The sequence below is a fragment of the Anthonomus grandis genome, chromosome 12 (genome assembly GCF_022605725.1).
Source record: "Anthonomus grandis grandis chromosome 12, icAntGran1.3, whole genome shotgun sequence".
In the NCBI taxonomy this organism is placed as follows: domain Eukaryota; kingdom Metazoa; phylum Arthropoda; class Insecta; order Coleoptera; family Curculionidae; genus Anthonomus; species Anthonomus grandis.
In genome coordinates this window covers 5,633,501-5,655,659 of record NC_065557.1, presented here as the reverse complement: position 1 = coordinate 5,655,659, position 22,159 = coordinate 5,633,501, and the positions used below count along the sequence as shown (strand labels likewise).

Sequence of the window (22,159 nt, the reverse complement as noted above, 5' to 3'; positions counted from 1 at the left end):
AATATTGAAATTGAATTTTGAATTGAATATTCCAATAGACAAATATTGTATATATTGTATGACTAAAAACCTTATTTATTTATTTATTTAACGATTGACAAATAAGGCCTTTCCCTGCAAGTCAGCACTAAAAAAAAACATGATTTGATCTTATTTGATTACACACTGATTAACACGCAATTCACACACTATAAAACTCCACTTTAGTCACCTCATCAGGTCCCTCTTCCATTTCAGACACTAATTTCCTATGTAGGATTTTCACTTGTTCACTGGTGAGGGAAATTGAGTATGCGGCTCCTACAAATGCTATTATGGTACCAATGAGTACGTCCCACCAGTGGTGTCTCCTGTCGGTGATTCTGGTGAGTGAACACGTGAGTCCGAAGGTGAGGCAGATACCAATCATGAGCAATTTGACTGCCGAACCTGTCCTGTGAATGGGAAGGCGAGATTGAACTATAAACTGAAAAAGAAAAAGGGTCAAACAAAAAAAAAATATGTTGCAATGTTCTTACCGCTGTAAATAAGGCCGTAAACCAACTCAAAGACGAGTGCCCACTGGGAAAAGACCTCGAAGAATCAGTCTGATCGAGACTAGATATTTCTTTATTGGTGCACGTAAAATCAAAAATGTACGTGCCTTCCGTACAGTTCATATTTGTATCCGGTTTGCACGTATCGAAGAAGTGAGGTCTGTGCTCACCCACAATGGTCTTAGCTTAAAATTAGTTAGTAAGTTAACCTATAAGAGGTTAAATCGAAAAACCTAACTTACCAATTTCAGTAACGCCCCCAACAAGAATTAGTCCAAAAGTAAAGAGTTTCAAATAAACGTAAAACTCCGCAAAGTTTTGCATGGTGAATACGTCTCGGCACCTCTTTTGTCTGATCACTTCTATGGTGAAGTATATTAGTGGAAATATCAGAGTTATCCCTATTCCTAAGATAGTGGGGCTCACGGTGTCCCCTCTGTACTTATGGGAAAACAAAGGATCCTTGCAGAAGAATCCCAGTTTGGTACCAGGGATGATTCCGAAGTTCCATAGCAGGAATACCGTAAGAGCTGAAATTGTTGCGTTTAAAAGATAAAAGTACTGAAGCGATTGTCTTAATTGAGTTAAATTGGCCATTTTTAACCAAAAATTGCTAATTGATAGCAGAAAATGACGTTGACATTGCTTGCCTAAATAACTTTTTATTGTATTAGTTGATGAGTTTTCAAGGTTTCTTACCTGAAACAGTTAAAAAGGCATTAATGTAATATTTCGCAGGATATGGAGGCTTGCAGGCTGACTTAAACGAATCTTTGGTGACACGTCCATATTGATCCAGAAAACTAAATTGTAAAATTTCGGTTGGATCGTCGTCCTTGGCAAACCTCAAAGGCATATTGGCGGGCAAATTTGGTTTCTTGTGGCCTAAGAATCCGGTTGATTCTTTATTGTCATCATATGGACCTAAAATAAATATTAATCTAGGGTATTGATATATTAGGTCATTTTTTTGATGTATCGGGGTGAAAAACCAACTGTGGCAACCCAAGCAACACATCATATATTATTATCATTAAATATATGTTTCAAGAAAAAGTCCATCTTTTCTCAAAGAGACCGGCTTACATTAAATAGTAATAAAATAAACTCTAAGTCACAGGTCTCAAATTTATTAAATTAGTCAAAGGATTACACGTGTTTCGCCCATACTAGGCATCCAACTGTGTATTCACTATTAAAAATAACAAAAAGAGAAGCGGAGAACAACACTACATAATTCAAGTCATAGAAATTATGTTAAAATTGGTAAAATCGGACGGAGACTAGGTACTACATATTAAAATTATATAGTTTTGTTTATATAATTTTAATATGTATAATTATAGTAACTAGTCTCCGTCCGATTTTACCAATTTCAACTTAATTTCTATACTTGACTTCTATCGTGTAGTGTTGTTCTCCTCTTCTTTTTTTGTTATTTTTATTAGTGAATACACAAGTGGATCTGATGATGCCTAGTATGGGCGAAACACGTATAATCCTCTGACTAGTTTAATAAATTTGACACCTGTGACTTAGAGTTTATTTAATTACTATTTAAATATATGTTTATTCAACGATTTTCAACGAGTAAATGTTTGGTCAAGGTGTATTTATTAAACTGTAGAATATACGTAGTATATCCTATTCTGTTTATAAAAGTCAGAAAATTTCGGTATTTAAAAAAATTGACACGGGATCTACATATCTAGTTTCTACTACAACTCGTTTACTACACCTCAAATATTTGATGAAATTACCCCGATATATATACGATATACTTTTCATACACGTATATCTTGTAGTGTAATAACAGAATATCGTACACAGGGAAATCTGGAAAAAGGTAGGAAATTCATTAACGTGTATGACACAATAATTATTGTACCCGGCCGCCTCGGTACCATTCGTAAAAAATTATTAAAAAAAAATTAAACATGATTTGTATCAATTACAAGAAAAAAAATAATTTTTCACCAGTGGCGTCCGTAAGGGGTTTATCGTAAATATTTTTTAATAAAAAAGTCTTTATTTTTTAAATCTTTGGTAAGCTTTAAGCAAATTCGTATTCTTGAATTTTAATAAAAAACTTTTTTTTTGGGAACGCTCATTTCAATAAGTAAGCACATTATTTCACTAGCAACGTATTTCACTACCTAATATTAAAAGTTCCTTTAAATTTTGTCAGTAAGTTTAAATTAATTAATAATACTTAATTTAATTAATTTATAAATTAATTCATTTTAAAATAATAGGCTTAAGGAAAATAATGGTTGAGTATTATCAATTTGACCATTCCAAAAATGGTCTTTATTAATTTATTATTTATCATCATTATTATTAGTCTTTATTATTTATCACCACTAATTTAAGAAATGACAGTGCCTCAAAAAAAACTCAAGAATACAAGTTTGCTTAAAACTAAACAAAGATATAAAAAATAAAATATATTTTAGAAGATAGTGGAGAACTTTTTTTTTTAAATAATAAATATTTACGATAAATCCTTTACGGACGCCTCTGGTAAAAGTTAATTATTTATCTTTTTTAGTTATTATTCTTGTACTTCAAGAAATGCCCCTAATGTATAATACATCTGCGAATTAAAACAAAAATATCTACGTTGGTGGTCAACTTATTTAAAAAAAAAAAGTTTTATACTGATTTTCTATAACTAAAAATTCAACGTTTTGTTGATGGTAAGTATATTTGCTTAGAAGCTTATTCTATTAAACGCATTTTGTAAACGTCTTTAAATAGTATACAATATATCAAAAATAGACGTTTATTTAACTATTGTGTGTTGCTTGGGACCGTTGCAATATTAAAAAAAAAACTTATAGATGGGAGCTTGTTTGGGACTGGTCTAAAAGTTAAAGTGACTTTTGATATAAAATTGGGAGTTCTAAAGTCCCAAATGGCGGATAGGTGCCATCTTGGAAGAAAATAATAAAATAGGGTGAGGGTCTTGGGTCATAGTTTTCATTAAATGTGGCGTAATCAAATTACAGATTAATTGAAAAAAAATGCATTTTTTTCCACGTTCACCTTTTTATTATTTAATGTTTTCTCTTAAGATGGCCCCATTTTAAAAATTGCAGAAATTAACATTTTAATACCCAAATTTCTAAATAAAAAAAGGAAATTCAACAGTTTGCGAGTTGCCTACAGTGCCATAATAATCGTAGAAATGTTAATACTAATTGAATCGTGAATTTCGAAAAGGGCTTATTTCGCAAAAACGTAATTTTGCAGGAAAAGCTAAAAACTGAATAGCTTCTGACAGATTTGAACTACGAAAATATGAATTTTCCTAATATTCACAACCTTTGTTTGACATCTTAACCTTGCCAAATTTTTTTCTTTTCAAATAAGTATACATGGAGAAAATGGACTTTAAAATTTTCCGAGATGAGCCGTTTTCGAAATTTAAGCACCACTTGAGAAGTTATATAATCACAAGAACATTAATAAAGAAACTTTACAAACAACTTTATTTTTTAAAGAAAGATACAAAAAACTAAAAAAAATCCTTAAACATCAAAATTTTTTTTTGTTAATTTATTTGGAAAATAATAACAAATAAAAAGTAACTCTGCTAAAAGTCTTGTTCGATGTCAGCTCCTGCTTCTCTGTCAGTAGTCGGCCAGCTCAAAATACTATCGTAAAAGTCTTCATATTCTGCAGGTATATACTGCCTCAACTTTTTCAAGTCAGTCATTTTTAAGTTATTTATTGGCAGTTTTGAGGAGTAGCATGGAAAGTCTTCAACAGTAGGAAGATTAGCACAAATACCTTTAGTTTTTGGAAGGCTAAAAGTTGCAGTATTAATTTCGCTGTCAATGAAGGGGCGGCATAAAACTTCTTCAGGCTTTTCTGGATTAAAGTCAAATTCATAAAAAGTTGAAACTTGAAAAGATTTTTTTTCATAGCATCTTTCTGATAACGGTTTTGCTTTAAAGTGTACTTTGCACCATGCCTTGAAATCAATGATATCAGTATAAGTTATCGTTTTTACACAAAATTTGTCTGTTTTAGTGCTACTGAGTATTAAATTCGTATACTGCTCGTGAGTAAATAAACGATCTTCTCTTCTAATCTTACCCTTTATGGTTGCAAAATCTCTATCACAGTCATTAAAGGAATGACCTCTTTGGGGAAAATAAAGAAAAACTTGTGACAAAGCGATAAGATATTTTATTATGGTATTATTTTTATTTTGCCCAGGACATCCGTCGCAGAATAAATATAATTCTGTAATATTTTCAGGAACATTCTTACATATAAAGTCATTTAAAAACGAAGTTGGTTTGGTCCCTTCAACGATTGGCCCTCGTGATAGGAATACAAAGTTGCCTTCCCCGTTTTCATATTATATACGCAGAATTCGTATACCCAAAGTTGGCAGTAATAGAACACTTCTTGGACTGGACGTACTGGTATGGCAGTGGTAGATTCTGCATATAATCGAAAGACAATCCGAAAATGGTACTGCCGTTCTCGTTACATTTTTCTGTAATAGCTTTGGCTTTATTAAAAAACTTCGATGCCCGACGCTTATGTATGATTAGCTCCGCACTGACGACCCTCGTGGCATTACCGTTTAAATGGGGATTCTTCAGCTTAACGCAAATTTCTTCACATTTTAAGCACACATCAATTTGTGGCCTACCAAACGCCAAGTCAAAATTTACATTGAAATAATTTCTAAAAAATTGATAATTTACTTTGCTTTCTGGATGTTTTGCCGAAAATCTCTCATGCAATATTGTCACATTCAAAACAGATGATAAGTATTTTTTTACAATGTTATTTGAATAGTGAATTTCTTTAACAGGAATTGACTCGATAAAGTTGTGAATTAAAGCACACGTTTCTGCGGGCATTGCTTCTAGACCCGGCAGATTTTCCTCCCATATCGTGGGGGCTTTTATTTGCAATTTTTAGTAGTCGAATTCTCTTTATTCTCTTGTCGGTAACACCATGCAAGTTTAGAAAGGCTACTCTACATACTTCTTTTCTATTTCCATCTGCTTCGATAAAATACTTATAAGAGTAACTCTTTGGCTTACTAATTTTATCTTCTTGACGTTTAGAAGTATCCTTCACAGGGAACGCCTCCATCAATCCTTGAATATACAGGGTGTTTCCTAACTACGGTACGAAACTATACAGGGTGAATCGTTAGGTCGTTTTATGAAAAAAAGTTCCTATGAACGTATGTCGGGAGTTGCTTTGTTTCTGAGATACAGGGCGATGAAGGTTCAAAAAAATAACGGTATTTTAAAAATACTATAACTATCCTTAAACCGATTTGGTTGAAATTTGGTGCCGTTATTTGAAGTTATAAGACGCTTATTTAGCTGTAACTAGATTGAAATTATTAGGTCCAGTGGCGTGTCAGTGGGTCATTACTCCTTCATGAATAATTTTACTAACCATGAAATGACGCACTTTATTTATGGATTAGCAAATGGAAATGCGGAAGAAGCACGAAGAATTTACCAGGACAGATATCCTAACAGAGTAATTCCATGTGCAAAAACATTTAGAAAACTACATGCAAGATTATGTGAAACTGGGAGTTTTAATAAAAATATGGGTGGTGGAAGACCAGAAACTATAACAACGCCTGAACTGGAAGAAGCTATACTTGATGCGATAGAAGAAGATCCTTCCAATAGTATCAGGAAGATTGCACTGCAGCTTGAAGTCAGTTCAAAAACCGTTTGGAAAGTTTTAAAAAGAAACCTCCTGCATCCATATCACATACAGCGTGTACAAGCTCTACTGCCTCGGGATTCTCATCCAAGATTAATGTTTTGCAGGTGGTTGATTCATACGATGGCACACAATAATAATTTCCTACCAAATATTTTATTTACGGACGAGGCAAATTTTCCAAGAGATGCTATTATAAATTTCCACAATGATCATTTTTGGGCCGACGAAAATCCCCACGTTAATAGAGAAACTCATTTTCAGCAACAATTTTCGCTGAACGTTTGGATAGGAATTATTGGTGACTACCTAATTGGCCCATTTTTTTTACCGGTTAGATTAACAGGTGAATCCTATACGGATTTCTTGCAACACCATTTACCCACTTTATTAGAAGAAGTACCCCTACAACTAAGAGTCAACATGTGGTTTATGCACGACGAGGCTCCAGCTCATTTCAGTGTTCTTGCTCGTCAGCATCTCGACGTCATCTACCCTAATTGCTGGATTGGACGTGCAGGACCTCAAAATTGGCCGGCTCGCAGTCCTGATATGAATCCCCTGGATTTTACTATTTATGGGGCCATCTGAAGGCTCTTGTTTATAAAACTCCTGTTCTAGATGTGAATGACTTGAGGAATCGGATAATTGTCAATTGCAATATCATAAGGGATACTCCAGGTATTTTTGAGCGTGTCAGACACTCAATGACAAATCGTTTGCAGTCGTGTATTTTATCAGAAGGTGGGCATTTTGCTCATTTACTTTAAGGTCGAAATTGTTTATCGAATTAATTGGTTTTTATTTCATGTTGTCGTCCATGGATAATTTTTAGATTTTTTTTCAATATTGCTTTTTTGGCATCATCGGAAAAATCGAAACATTTTCGAATGCACATACAAAGATAAAATTATTTTTTCACAAAAAATCATTTTTGTATATATTATATATTGAATATAATATCTACCTACTAAATAAATAACATTATTTATCTATACCTCTATCCACATCTCCTATTATTTTTTAATTATATAATAGAACATAGGAATACACTTACCTACAACTAGGCCCAGATTTCCTACAAGGAATATTTTTACCCACGTGGTTTTTTGTGTGCAAGTCCCTTAACTTTGGCTTTTTTAATAATTACATTTTTATACATTTCACTATTTCTCACTCCTCACTTCTTTTTCTCTACTCCTGTATCTGCCTCGTCCGAACTACTAGACTCACTTATTGTTTAGAAAAAAACTAGTAACGTTGAACAAAACAGTACCCAAAATATGTGATTGTTTACTAATTCAAATGACAAACTTGACGTACACCAAGCATTCATCTAAAAATCAAGCGTCTTCTAAAAATAAGAAATCCCCTTTTTGGTTCGCTTTATTTACTAAACGCGTCGCAATGCATTACGAAAAGGACCCATCTCAGCGAGATGAGTCCTTTTCGAAATTTTGTTTTAAAACCACGAGTTCGTATTTGTAAGAACAAAATCAGATATGAGCCCTTTTCCTTCATAAAATGTTGGCCTACTATTGAACCTGAAAAATTTGCGGAAAAGTCAAATTTGATCAAAATCCGAGTTGAGTCCTTTTCGAAATTCACGATTCAATTATGAGTATGTCAAATGAACTGTACACAGTAACTGATATAAGTGAGTGGCTCTATGAATAATTCCACCTCATATAAATTCAAATAATACATAGATAGATTCATTAAAAAAAGCTCTTAAATCTAATTCTCGGTGCTGACTTACCTGAGAAATTCAATATAAGATAATTTGTCTCATCGAATCGCTAATAACGCAATTACGCACTTTATTATTAATTAAACTATAACAATAACGCAAAACAGAAGCACTTAAGTAATAATTATGCTTTTCAATGCTAAATTATCTGTGATAAAACACTATATTCATTTGAAACAAATTATCTGAAAAATAGATAACGATCCTTAGATAACAAGATTATATTATTATTCCTGAGGTATGACCATACTATAAACAATACACGCTTGCTAATAATAACCATTTGACTGAATTTTATTATAATAAATATGTGACAAAGTTTATTCTATGTAGTAGGTCATAAAAAGGTAATTTATTACTTAATTTAATGCACCAGTCTTAAATTTTATTTGCATTAAATGTATAAAGGTTGTTAAATAAAAATTCTACTTACCAGTAGTATCTCCATAAGTATGATGTGGACCATTTGGATGAATCATTTGATCAACAAATGTATATAGATACTTATTTTACCTAATGCTTTACCAAAATGTTTAAAGTTCATAATTTTCCTCTTATTATCAATACATAGTTATATTATAGGTGATAAAGCAATAATTTAAATAAATAAAACCGACGTTTATATGGTACTTCTCAGATTTGTTTTGAGTCATATTTATATTATCATTTAAAATGCATAACAGGATGGCGAGTTATATATTTTTTTCATTAGAAGTGCGATTAGGTAGTTACTTGTTTCCGATTTTTTTTTATTCGTACGAAATAAGCACTAATTACAATTAAAATCATTTCCAGCCCAATTAGCATCGATATCTTGATGTTAAGGCATCGATGGTCAAAATAATTGGTTTCAAATAGGACATAGGACAAGCTCTTAACGTTAGGATGTCACTGGGAGAGTTGATTTGGCCAGTTGATCCAATTTTTCAGTGGAAAACCATCAACATCATAACACACAGTGAATGATAAATAAGTCACTTATAAGAATCGACTGAAAGAACTGACTTGATTTGGGCGTTTTGTTGATTTTTAAGTGAGCAACTAAAGTAGTCAATTACTCATTAAAAAATGGACTCTCAACAATAGACTGTCACTAAGAAAGGTAATTTGGCCACTTGATTTAATTTTTACCATCAACATTCTAACACATAGTGAATAATGAGTAACTCAATAAAGTCCATATTATCAATTAAAATAAAATTAATTTTCAATGTTAGAACGTCACTGGAACAGTTGATATTTTCTTGATTTTTAAACGAGAAACCATTGATGTCAGAGCAAATAAATTAACCAGAAAAAGTAAATTATTCATTAAAACAAAACTGATTATCAAGGTTATGATGTCACTGAGAGGGCTTTCTTGATTTTTTAAATGAAAGATCATTGACGTTCTACCAATAGAATGTTACTCAACACAATAAATTATTAATGCATTTTATAGTAAAATAATTCTTTGATGTTAGGTACAAAGGTCTTAAGTCACTTTTTGACGAAATCCCGAAAAATGTTGGCCTTAAGTCAAAATTTTTTGCTCGTTCTGGTGATATTAGAGACTTAAGTCGTACCGTTTTTATTTAGGCCCCATAAATTGGTACAAAAGACTTAAGTAAAAAAAAATTTCTGGTCTGGTAATAGAGTCTTAAGTTTACATAAGACCTTCGTACCAAAACATTGTAAAAGGAAAGTAGTGTCATACACTGACTTAAGACTTTCGTATCAATTTATCATTATTATGTATGTGGAACACGTGGTTAGAAGTTTATGTGTAGTCGTTGTTTGTTTATCGTAGAAAATCGTTGAGTTAACGTGAGTGCAAGAAGTAAATTGAAATTGGCAAATGTGAAGAAACAGGTAAATATCATTGTTATAATTTTTAAAATTGTCTTATGTTTATTATTAGTAAAGTATTTTAATACGACATAACATAACCTCATTATAAATTTACAAAAATATAAATTATTAATTCCAGTTATTTCACACTCCCATACACCGGATGGATAATGATCACGAAGAAATGCCTAATACTGATCACCCAAGTCACAAAATTTTAATGCAAATATTTGAAAAATCCAACAGGATTTTTCAAATATTTTGGACTTTGATGAGAATTTTTTGGGTGAAAATTATATACAGCAAGTAATAAAGGTGAATGCTTTTAAAACGGTATAGTAAAAGAACCATTTTCGCTTGTAATTTTATCGTGTATGTTACTGACTAATTTTACATTTCTAGTTATCGGCGATACAATAAATAAAAGTTTAGCTGTGTCGCTAACAGAAGATCAGATCCCAGATATAGGGTCTGTAACACCATCGCCAGCCCCTTCACTGACGGCAGATTTGACAGCTATCTTAAATTCAGATGACAGTTATGCAGATAAGGACTATTTACCTGGACAATCTGAAAGTGAAAGCAGTAACGACAACATTGATTTATTGTCCATTCAGAAAAAAATAAGTCGTTCAGAGGCTAATATTTCCTCCCAAAGTAAGTACCTACTAATATCCAAAGTAGTATGTTAAGTTTTTAGATCGTTACATTTTTTAAATTTTAGAATCACAAGAAAAATTGAACATAACTGATCAAGCTGGACCTAGTGCTTCCTCAACAATAATTAGAGCAGAAAAGGCAAAAGTTCATATAGATAAACCCTTAAAAAAGTGGTCCCGAGTTGTAAGAAAAGAGAGAACTGAAAAAATTAATTCTGGACAAAGTTACGTGAATATAAGCGGTAAAATGGTAAATGCAAGACATATGAAGCCTTTAAAAGATTGTAGAAAAAAATGCTCACAAACATTAAATGAAGACGTTCGAAAAAAATTTTTGATGAATATTAGTCCTTAGGATCCCATAGCAAAACAGTAACATTTATTGCAAATCTAATTAATTCGAAAGATACCCAAGTAAGTCGTAAATGAAAACGCGACTCTTCAAAAAACAGAGAAGTAACTTACGAATATTTTTTGAAATAAATGGAAAAAGAATATCTGTATGCAAAGATTGTTTTTGTAAGACTTTGGATGAAAAGGAAAAGTTTATAAAAGTGGTTTTAAAAAACAAAATGCAAAGCACTTCTGGCATTACTGTTGAAGATCAAAGAGGTATAACACCTTCCGTAAATAAAAAATCTGAACAAGAATTAAATGAAGTGCGTACACATATTAAATCGTTCCCTTCTCACGAGAGTCATTATACAAGACGTACAAATGATAAAAGGTACCTACCATCGCACCTAAATCTGCGAATTATGTACGATCTGTACAAAGAAGGAAGGCAAAATCCCGTGGGAAGAACGATATATGAAAAAGAATTTCACAAATTAAAACTATCGTTTAAAAAGCCATATTTTGATACCTGCTATAAATGCGACACTCTTAGTATGCAAATACAGGTTGCTTCTAAATCAGAAAATAAAGAAGATGCAGTGCTTTCTAACACCCTTTATAACTTCTCCAGTTGCATTCTATAAACGTCAGCTCTGGACGTATAATTTAACAGTGCATGATAGCAATGGAGAATCGACGCATTAGATGTGGCATGAAGCATTGGCTGCTCGGGGAGGTAATGAAATTGCTTCCTGCTTGTACACTCACATTAAAAATTTGCCCAATGATGTAAATAATATAACTTTTTACTCCGCCACATGTGGTGGACAAAATCGAAACAGTCATGTCGCTGCTATGTTTATAAAGGCTCAAAGTGATAATCCCAATTTAATGATAAACCACAAGTTCTTAATATCTGGGCATACACATATGGAATGTGATGTTGATCATTCCATGATAGAAAAGCGAAAAAAGAAAATGGAAGTTCCAGTATATCATCCACATGATTGGTACCAGTTGGTGAGAACAACTGGAAGAAAAAGACAATTTAAAGTCCATGAAATGGAGCAAAATTAATTCTTGGATTTTTCCGGGTTATTAAAATCAGTAATGGTCAACAAAAAGAAAAATATATAAGGCGAACAGTTTTATTGGCATAATGTGCAATGGCTGCAATATAATAATGGCGGTATGGTACAAAAGTTCTATATCTATACTAAAGATTTTAAAATTATAAGCTTTCTAAGACAGGGCAAAAGTCAAAACCTAAAAGATTTGGTAGTTTAAGAACTGTATACTAAAGGGTTACTTACAATATCAAAGGAGAAAAAGAAAGAGTTGTGTTCGCTTCTTTCTTTGGTGTGTTTCACCAATTTTATTAAAATTTACCTACCGATACTAAAGTTATTGCTAATGACCCAGATCTAGTGGATGAAGCAGTAGAAGAAGAAGAAAATTAAATACTTACTTAGGCTAAATGAATCAATTAGTTTCTAAGGGAAAAAAAGTTAGTTCGTGTTTTTTAAAACATGTATTTTGATATTATTTGCCTTATTAAAAGTTACTCCATTCTGACATAAGTCCTTTATTAAAAATCAGTATGCTAAAAAAAACTTTCTTTTTGTTCATAAAGACTTAAGTCATTCAAATTTTGGAAAATACACTTTTGTAGATAATGAATAGTATTTGATCTAAAAAAGAATTAAATACTCTGACTAATATCAAAAACTTCAGGCTTTAAATTAATAATCGGATTTACAGCAATTTTTTAAATTTTCAAATTTGTTTTCTGAAAAACTATATTTTTTGACTTGAGCCCCTAAACATCAAAGAATTATGCACTGTTAAATGGCATACACTTGAGGCTATAACAAATAAAAACTGAACTACTAAAAACTGTTTTGAATGGAACATGATTGTCCTTTTAATAAAAAAAAAATACGTTTTTTTTCCTAAGGAATTTGAAATAAATTATCCATTAAAGTTAAATTAGTTCTTAACATTAGGACGCGTCACTGGAATGATTGAACAGCAAATAGTAAATTTAATAAATAACTGTGGAGTGACTTATCAAAGCGCATTATGTCACCTAAATCCAGTTTCTTAATAATGAGCAAAAACGATTTACAGATAAACCCAAATGGTTTAGAGTAAAATAATGTGTAAAATCAAGAGTTATACATCCGCAGATATAAAAAATTACGTTGTTCAAATCAAAAATAGCAGAGGTTTTTAAAAAAAGTAATAAAATTCTAGGGCAAAATGCGCTTTGATTCATCATATAGGACAAAATGCGACCTATTTTTTAGTTTTTTAGTTAGAATTTATTATTTTACGTTTTTTTTCATTAGTATTTTAACAACAAATAAAAATAGAAAACCTATTTAGGGGTTTTTAATAAAATTCAATGCAGGAGTAAGATTTATTTATTAAAAAAAAACAAAAGGTTTTATTCTTATATTTTAGATATGCTTTAGTTCCTTTTCTTCCTCAAGACAAAGACACTCTTCTGCCGGATCGTTAGCGTCGTCTATTACCTCCAAATTTTCTTGAAACACCTTATTGTAAAAACGGGAGGTGGATAGTGGAATAATTTCTTCCCAATTAAATCCAAATCTTTTTTCTAAAAGCATACGTATTCCGGTTTTATATTATTAGTCAGGGGTCGAACGGAACGCACTTTTAAGTCTTTATTGAAGCTATAACCTCTATTGCAAATTGATAAAAACTGTTTTGAGGTGTCGTCGTACCGATATGTTGGCTCAAGTTTAATTCTAATTTCTATCCCTTTATTAGTTCTTAATTTTTGGAGAAAGATCCTTTTCATTTCACTTATTCCTTCAACTCTTTTAAGAATTTTAATTAAATCTTTATAATCTTTTAGATGCCAATCGGTTCCTAAAATTTTGATGTCTGCAACCTCTTTATAAACTCTGTGGTATCCACTAGGGTCAAGAATTTCTTCAACTCTTCGCATTTTCTTTTCAACTTGGCCAAAGACTCGATCCGGTCGTAAGTATGAGTGGCCGCGAACTGGAAAGAAACAAGTTATATTTTCTACGTATTGCGGAGACTCTTTAAGCAACCAATAGGCAAGAGCGTACATGACATGTTGGTTCTTATTTTGACCACCACAACCATCCGCAAAGAGCCGAATGCTGTTAATGGTATCATCCAACTGAATATTCTGCAAGAAGTTGGTTAAGGCTGAGCTTATTTCCTCAGATCCCCGACCAGGCTGTGTTTCATCCCATACATAGAGCTGCGGATGTTTCATTTCGACATTTGTTACGCAAAAACAATAAAAAGATACCTGGCGTGCATAAAAACACTCTCCAATTGTAAGTTTGGGTAAAGGCAGGACTCAAAGTCAAACGCATACGTGACACTGCCGTATGGTTTAGCCTCCATCAGTTCATGAAAACCCTTAGCCTTTGCCTTGTGAATAGCCAAACAGGCAATTAAATGTTGCTTTTCTTGCCCGTCTGCACAGGATTGTATCGCAGATCTAGTTCTTAAATAGTAGCTACAAGTATCACAAACCCAAGTTAAATTTCGTTGAGAAGATTTAAAAAAAAAATGTCTTTTTAACCCTAAAGGCTGATGGCGCTGCCAAGCAGTAAATGGACATAATGCGAAATGAAGCGGTTAAAAGTCAGGACATAATGCGGTTTGATGCGTATGACAGATTTTGCCTTTAAATTACTATGGGACAAAATTCGATTTGCTACATTCTCTATATGGGTATGCCTGCATCGGGCCTTTATGAGTTCAGAACCACTTCAAACTCATTTTTGTCCTAGATTGGACAAAATGCGTTTGGTAAGTCACTCCTCAACTATTCGTTAAAATAAAACTTCCTCTCGGTGTTAGGACCTCACTGGGGGGGCTTTCTTGATTTTTTAAATCAAAGACCATAAACTTTCTAACCAATAGAAACGCGATACATGACAATAATAAATGATTTATCTCTTTAAAGCAAAAATCAGGTTCGAAATAGTTGAAATAAGGTTATCTTATGATGAAAATAACAGCTTTATTCTATACTCAATAGTCACGATAACTAAGTTTGTAATAAACTGCTCAACAATCGAACTGGATATTTTATAAATTACCGAAATTTGCTTAAAAAAATAAAATTCATCAAGTTGCGTTTTATGCTATGAGTAAATCCTGTTGATAGCAAATATTTTTTGTCGTTTTTTCCATACATTCTTATCTCTTTTAAAGAATTCGGTTTCAAAATCCTAACAATTTAGTCACATAAAAGTGCTTGTAGAGACTTTATTATTCTCATTGTTACCAATAAATCTATCTCTTTACTTTCTTAAAAATAATGGTTCTACGACGGTTAGAAACAGTGCAACTCGAGCAATTAGTACGTTGGCTAAAGGAGGGCCTAACTCAAGAAGAAGTTGCTAACCGGCTAAATGTGTCCCAAAGTGTCGTGAGTCGTGCATGGAATCGATATGTAGAGACTGGGTCTGCAGCTTACAGGCATGGTGGAGGCCGAGAACGTGCTACAACTCATGCTCAAGACCGCTATATAACAGTAACCCCAAGAAGAAACCGAACATTTACGGCTTCGAGAATTAACAACTACTTAAGGCATGCTACTGGGAGGGTAATTTCTATAATCAGACTGTTAGAAGAAGATTACATGCGTCCAATTTAAGAGCCAGACGACGTGCCACACATCCACGGTTGACGGGGGAACATCGTGCATGCAGAAATCGGTGGGCAATAGAACACAGTAATTGGAATTTTCAAAACTGGAGGTCTTCTATGTTTACGGATGAGTCCAGATTTCGGCAACATATGTGTGATGGTCGAATTTTGGTGTGGAGGGAAAGGGGACAGCGATACCATGAAAATTTGATGGCGCCCACTACCCTTTTTGGTGGCGGTTCAGTTTGCGTTTGGGGAGGCATATGTTTCGATGGCCGCACTGATTTAGTGGTGTTAAGAAATGAAACAATGAACGCTATACGATATAGAGACATTATTATAGAGAACATAATTGTACCATTTTTTGATGCAATAAGCGAAAGAATTCGTTTTAATCGATGATAATGCGCGCCCGCATCGTGCGAGAATTGTCAATGATCGCATTAAATTTCATGGCATTACCAGAATGGACTGGCCACCACATTCACCCGACATGAATTGCATTGAACATGTATGGGTCAAAATGTCTCGAAGATTAAACCAGCTCGAACAGCCTTAGAACAACTAGCCAATCAATTACCGGAAATATGGCAAAACATTTCTCAACACTACATTAACAACTTAATAAGAACTATGCCAAACAGGGTGACAGCACTAAGACGAGCCAGGGGTGGACCTACGAGGTATTAATTTTCATGACAGGACTTTGGAGCACGCTTTACAGGGTGTAATTTTAATTTTTCCTTTTTTTTGTTTATTTAATTTTTTTTGGGGCTATTGTGAGTGAACTTAATAGATATTTATTTATTACATTTAATTTTGTTTTATTGTAAATCATTGGCAAACTAAAATTGCAGATTTTTATAATATCCACTTCGATTGTTGAGCAGTGTATTTAAATTGTAAGTCTTAAAAAAAACACAAAACCTTATCAAAAAATCCTTGTTTAATCACCTCCAAACTCTCATACATATTTACAAACTTAATAACTTAAAAATTAAATCGACATTCTCTCTATAAGCTCGCATTCATATATAAACAAAAAAATAATAATATTTACAACAAATTGGTCAACATAATGGTAAAAAGCTGTACAAAAATCTGTGAAAATAACCTATATGTATATATACTGGCTTATTTTATATAAATTCTGTGAAAAGTGGTCAAAATATGTATATAAAGTCACGTTTAGTACGGAAAAGTAGTACAAAGCTGCGTATATGTATATATAATAAGTTGTACTTCACAATATATCCTATAAAGCTAGTACACACAATATTAATTTCTTAATAGTACAAGGAAATGAGACTAGATTAATAAAATTGTCTTACCTACATCTCAATACTGAATTATCACAACTAAATAATTTCACTTTTAGCGTTCTTATTTTTAACGTCTAGCAGGGTCGTGGTGGACGTCGCCACCCTAGGTATCCCGGATTGTCTTAATTCCCTATGGATCACCCCTAGGGAGTAGAAGGCTGTGAGGATACCCATCAGCATACCCACCCCCACGTCCCACCAATGGTGGCGTTTGTCCGTTATCCTCGAGAAAGAACACACCAGTGCCCACGTAAGGACGACAGAGATGAGGAACGGTTTGAAGACGCGGCCAGTTTGCATGGTTGGTAGTCTTGTTTGTATTATATACTGTAAGGGAAGTTGATTTATTAGAATTTTTTTCCATTTAGATATCAGAGTTCAGAATGGTTTTTGTGTAAGTTATAAGTTTATTTGGGTGAAAAACTTAATTTTTTAATACTTTTACAAGTATGAGACATAGAGCTCTCAGTTTCGATCAAAAGGTAGTTTATTTATTGGATATACTATGCTCCAATTCAGCATTTGAAAAAAAAGTACTAAGATGAGGAAACAATAAGGAATCATTAATCAAACAGTAGAAGTAAATAGTCAAATTATTAAAAGCTTGAATTTAAAAGTCAGTTATCAGGTAAAAACTGATAGAACAATGACCAAATAGGAAGAACCATAAGCCAAAATGTTGCGATGACAAAAAAAATTATGGTGCAATGAAAACAAAATGACACTCAACAGCATAATGTGTAAAAACATTCGATTTGCAAAATCTCCTTATTCATGCACCTACAGGGACTAATTGTGTGTACACCCTCACATTGTATATTTATTCATGTATATATTTCCAAAATAGACATTATCATACAATGTATTGGAATTGTCAGTAAAATTAAATATACAAATTACTGCACTAAAACATTAATCAAGCTTTAGAAAATTAGGAGAAAACTGTCAAAACTATTAGGAATTAGGTATACATACTAAGGCCCTACATATTAAATATAAGACAGTACAAAAGTTGACCCCCTAAAATGTTGATGAAAAATATTACTGTAATGAATAATCTGGTTTTGCAGAGATTTACTTTCCCTGATATATCTAGTCAAGTTAATATCAATTTTTATAGAGCACCTCAGACCCTTGACAGACCTGTAAAAATCATTTGAGAGTCTGGTGTGATAGGCATTTATTTCTCCATACTTTTGAAATGAACTATAAATATTTTTTATTGGGTACAGACAGATTTTCAGAAAGTTTTCAAGGAAAGTCCATACATGCTCCTTATTACCCTTTTTTGGACGCCAAACACTTTACTAATATTACTTGAAATACCCCATATAAGAAGTTAATAAAATATGAGAGAATTTACACAACCATAATAATACAAATTGAGAGAGAAGTTATTTACATCTCTCAAGTGCATAGTTTTTTTATGCCAGTTTAGAGCACACCAGATGAACATGATGTTCCAAGAAAGATGGCACTCAATGGAAAGTCCAAGAAAACGAACACTATCCACACTTACCAAATTACTTTTCTCTTCCCTCAATAAAAGGCTTCTACCTAAGTTTAGTTAAGAAACAGTATTTAACACCATTATCATTTACATATCAAGCACAGTTGCTCAAAATCAATTCCTGTAGCAGGGTCTCATCAGCAATGAGCGACATATATGTGACGTTTGCTCACAGAAAAGGGGCAAGCTATTAATAAATAGTAGGAATAAACGAGGCCCAAGGACCCTGCCTTGAGGGACATGAAAGGAAACATTTGACCAATCTGATATTACATCTGGCTGACTACTGACACATATTAATAATGATAATATATCTATTATCCAGATAAGCTGGTCCTATGATAGCTGACTTTATGATTAATGGTATCAAATCCCTTTTTAAAATCATAGTAACTGCCAACAGATTTAAGGTTAGAGTTAAAATTTATCAAGTTTATTTAAGAATTGAAGCAAGCAGTTCCTAAACGTCTTTTCAAATATTTGATAAAACAAGGACAGTAGTCCTATAGGTGTATAATTTTCAATTTGATTTTTATAAATGGGTATAATTTATGCAACATGCACCATGGTCAAAGGATAAGTTTATTAATTTTGTTAAAACTGGCGGTAAGGTATCGATACATTTAAGTAATAAAATGGTCCACTCGATTTCTATTTTTGATACTGATTTTATAATATCCAGTACTTCCTGAGTTGTATAAGGAGCAAGGAAAATTGAAATTTGTACAGAGCTTTGTAGAGTGAGTTTATGGTTTTTAATTTTTAAACTGTTGATCCGGTGAGTGAGTCTCTATTTGCTTACTATTTAGGAAAACTATATTGGGAGACCTATTTGCTGCTGGTTTAAGATTTGCGTAACTCCTAATAATTTCCCATGTTATCAACAAAAATTGTTAGACTAGAAAGCAATTTCGAGTTACAATTCAGTTTTGCTGCCTTTACACTTTTTTGGGGGCTTTGATGAACACTCTAGAATGATCCAAGAGATCTGAGTTGCCAAATTGTTTTAATCCTCTATCATCCTCAATTTTCTTAATTCAATGCCTTCTGAGACCAGTTTAGGAGGAATCCATCTCAGTGAAAATGCAAATTTTCATTTAGATTTTTCACATAACTGCTCTCCTGTACTTCTCAATGAAAAAAAACTCAAAAACGTTTCAATACTTTATTTTCCATTAAAGGCATCTCTGGCCCAAACACTTCCAAGATCATCCAAGATAACTAATTCTTTTAACAAAGCTTCTCTTTACGAAATTTATTTCAAAATTTATTAACGGGTTTCCTTTAAAGTTGTTAGCCTTATTGATGCGTTTCTTTAATGTATTTATTGTTTCTTTACTTTATTTAGTTTTTTTCTTTCCTTTTTTTTAGCTTCTTTTGTGGATATAAAGAGGTCATTAAAGGTATTGAAAAAAACAGGTAAACTTCTCATTGATATTGCTGATCAGTTCTATTTGTATAATTTAGACCATCAATCAAACATCTCTTTTATCAATAGGTGGTCTCACTCTCTCTCCTCTGGTCTCTCTACTCTCCTTTTTAATACTTTACAACATATATTAACAAGTTTTAGTTTCTCCAAAGGACATTTCTTATATAAATAATATATTGTCTTCAAATTTTATATTCCATTACTTTGACTTAAGCCTTGGTTTTACAAAAAAGTCTTTTGCCCACCAAGTTTTTTATGGCTGATATTTAAACATAGAAAGCTCACTTTTTGTAGAAACTTAAGGGATAAAAGGTGGTTTCAATCTCAATAACAGAGGACAAAATGTGGTTATTAATATACCTAATAATAAATAACGTTAAAGATTAACCATTTTTTAGAGAATTATTGCAGGCAAACATCTAAAGTAGGATAGTCTGACTAACTGTTTATTTACCATCCCTGCTCTGCCTTGACAAGACCCCAGATTCATTAAGTCTGATTTTATACATTGTTGATCCTATCCACAAGTGTAGAAGAACTTAAACAGTTAATGGTTAATATTAAGAATAAGAGTTCATCAGGTTGGGATGGGCTTTCTCTTAAAATATTTTCTGCTTTACCTCTTGTTGCTTTGCAAGTCTTGGCCGAGTCAATTAACTTTTCATTTATGTCTGGAGTTTTCCCAGAGCGCTTAAAAAGAGCAATGATTGTTCCTCTTTACAAGGGTGGCGATCGCGACTGTCCTTCTAACTTTAGACCTATAGCGTTATTGCCTACTTTAGCCAAGATAGTGGAACGGCTCGTTAAGGTGAGGATCGTTTCATTTTTAAATAGGTTTGGCCTATTGAGTCTTCAGCAGTTTGGCTTTCGTGAGTACAAATGATGCTATCTTTAGCTTTCTAGAGCACCTGTATAACCGACTGAATGTTGGTGAAGTTGCAGCAGCGGTATTCTGTGACTTGTCCAAGGCATTTGACTGCGTGAGTCACAGAGTGCTGCTGATGAAACTGGAGCTCTATGGTTTCAGAGGAACTGCCCTTGAGTGGTTTCGTTCCTACTTATCAAATCGTGTCCAGGCTGTCAAATTTAATGGTGGTATCTCAATGGAACTTAATATAAATGTGGGTGTTCCGCAAGGATCAGTACTTGGTCCTTTACTTTTTTTCATTTATGTAGGATAAATTAGTTATAGGTTCGTAGTTATTTAATTTATACGTATATTATTTTTCTTTCGAAATCCATTTCAATAAACAATGATCTCATTCAGGCTCCGTGAACGCTCCTTATCGATGTTATGATTAGGTGGCAGTTTTTACTTTAACGGTGACATCGGCGATGACGAAAGGGGACATCAGTGGACAGTCTTCATGAAGGTTCCGAAATTAGATACGGGAAAGAGACGCGTTTTTGGAGAAAATCTTAAAAGACGTAGGGCGTGTCCCTAACATTAAGACGGAAAGACGGGTTAAGGTCAGGATCAGTAAGACGTGGCTGCATCCTTTTCCTTTTTTATTATAAGACGTGAGACGAGTTATAAGTGTTTTAAAGCCGCTCGACGTAGGGATGTGAACGCGATTTACCATATCAGTTAACAGTTAAAGTCTACTCCAAACTCTTTTGTGCAATAGTTTTCTTAGTTTATTTTATTAAATACTTTGAAAATCCCGCACCGGACTTTTCATTACCATCAACAAACCCTAGACAACATAGAAAATGTTGTCCTACATTTATGTGAACGATCTGCCACAACTGCAGGTAACTGGCAAATTTACATTGTTTGCCGATGATACCACCATCCTCTGGCACGACTCTGATGTTTCTCAAATGGAGGCCAATATACGTGCAGATTTATTAAAAATAAAAGACTGGTATGATGCAAATTTTTTGACATTTAATGTTTCCAAAACAAATGTACCTAATTTTAAATGTAATACAAATGATATATGCTTAAATAATGAAGCCATCACCATGCCACCGTTCAGTAAGTTTTTGGGTCTTTCCATAGACAAGTTCCTTACATTTGAAGACCATATTGTGCATGTATGTAGAAAAGTCTCATCAGGCTGCTATGCCCTAAGGTATATTGCCACCAGTCTTAATTTCTCTATCGCACTGAGTCGCACCTCCGATATGGAATTTGCTTTTGGGGTTCATGTTCAAATTCACTTTTTAGTTCAGTGTTTGTACTCCAGAAAAGGGCCATTAGATATCTATGTGGGGCCAAGCCTCGTGACTCATGTCGCCCGCTTTTTGTAAGTCATAATATTTTAACCCTGTGTTGTATTTTTATTTCGGAAACAGTTTGCTTAGTTTTTGGAAAATATAAACAGGAACTCCACTTAGGAAGCCACTATAATACGCGACAAAATTATTTTAGTTGAGGCTACCCATTCCT

General features: G+C 33.1%; 2 protein-coding genes and 1 long non-coding RNA gene across 10 annotated transcripts in view; 1 reads left to right on the top strand and 2 right to left on the bottom strand.

The window, feature by feature from the left end:
• Positions 1–52: 52 nt before the first annotated feature.
• On the bottom strand, positions 53–8,608 carry LOC126742699 (phospholipid phosphatase 1-like). 2 transcript variants are annotated; one of them, XM_050449471.1, is made up of 5 exons: positions 8,441–8,608; positions 1,236–1,460; positions 779–1,066; positions 519–721; positions 53–466 (listed from the first exon to the last, which is right to left on the bottom strand). In XM_050449471.1, the coding sequence occupies exons 1-5, from the start codon at positions 8,484–8,486 to the stop codon at positions 182–184; spliced, it is 1,047 nt and encodes a 348-aa protein (XP_050305428.1). In that variant the 5' UTR covers positions 8,487–8,608; the 3' UTR covers positions 53–181. The 2 variants fall into 2 exon arrangements, with proteins under 2 accessions (XP_050305428.1, XP_050305429.1); XM_050449472.1 differs by lacking the exon at positions 8,441–8,608 and adding an exon at positions 8,017–8,183.
• Positions 8,609–8,807: 199 nt separating this feature from the next.
• LOC126742700 (uncharacterized) lies at positions 8,808–12,391 on the top strand. The gene is made up of 4 exons (XR_007662701.1): positions 8,808–9,858; positions 9,977–10,170; positions 10,240–10,494; positions 10,562–12,391. It is a non-coding gene; the product is annotated as an uncharacterized LOC126742700 (long non-coding RNA).
• A 4,037-nt stretch (positions 12,392–16,428) lies between these two features.
• LOC126742698 (phospholipid phosphatase 3-like) overlaps positions 16,429–22,159 on the bottom strand; it is a 56,319-nt gene continuing 50,588 nt past the window's right edge. For all 7 annotated transcript variants that reach the window (XM_050449465.1, XM_050449466.1, XM_050449467.1 and 4 more), the window contains one exon: positions 16,429–17,149. In XM_050449465.1, the coding sequence (XP_050305422.1) occupies positions 16,859–17,149 (291 nt within the window). In that variant the 3' untranslated portion in view covers positions 16,429–16,858. The remainder of the gene's footprint in view (positions 17,150–22,159) is intronic.

Coding starts and splice junctions, on each gene's coding strand:
- LOC126742699 (XM_050449471.1), bottom strand. CDS start 8,486: ATGATTCATCCAAATGGTCCACATCATACTTATGGAGATACTACTG. Junction 1,461..8,440: donor TACTTATGGAGATACTACTG/GTAAGTAGAATT, acceptor TATTTATTTTAG/GTCCATATGATGACAATAAA. Junction 467..518: donor TTACGGCCTTATTTACAGCG/GTAAGAACATTG, acceptor TTTCTTTTTCAG/TTTATAGTTCAATCTCGCCT.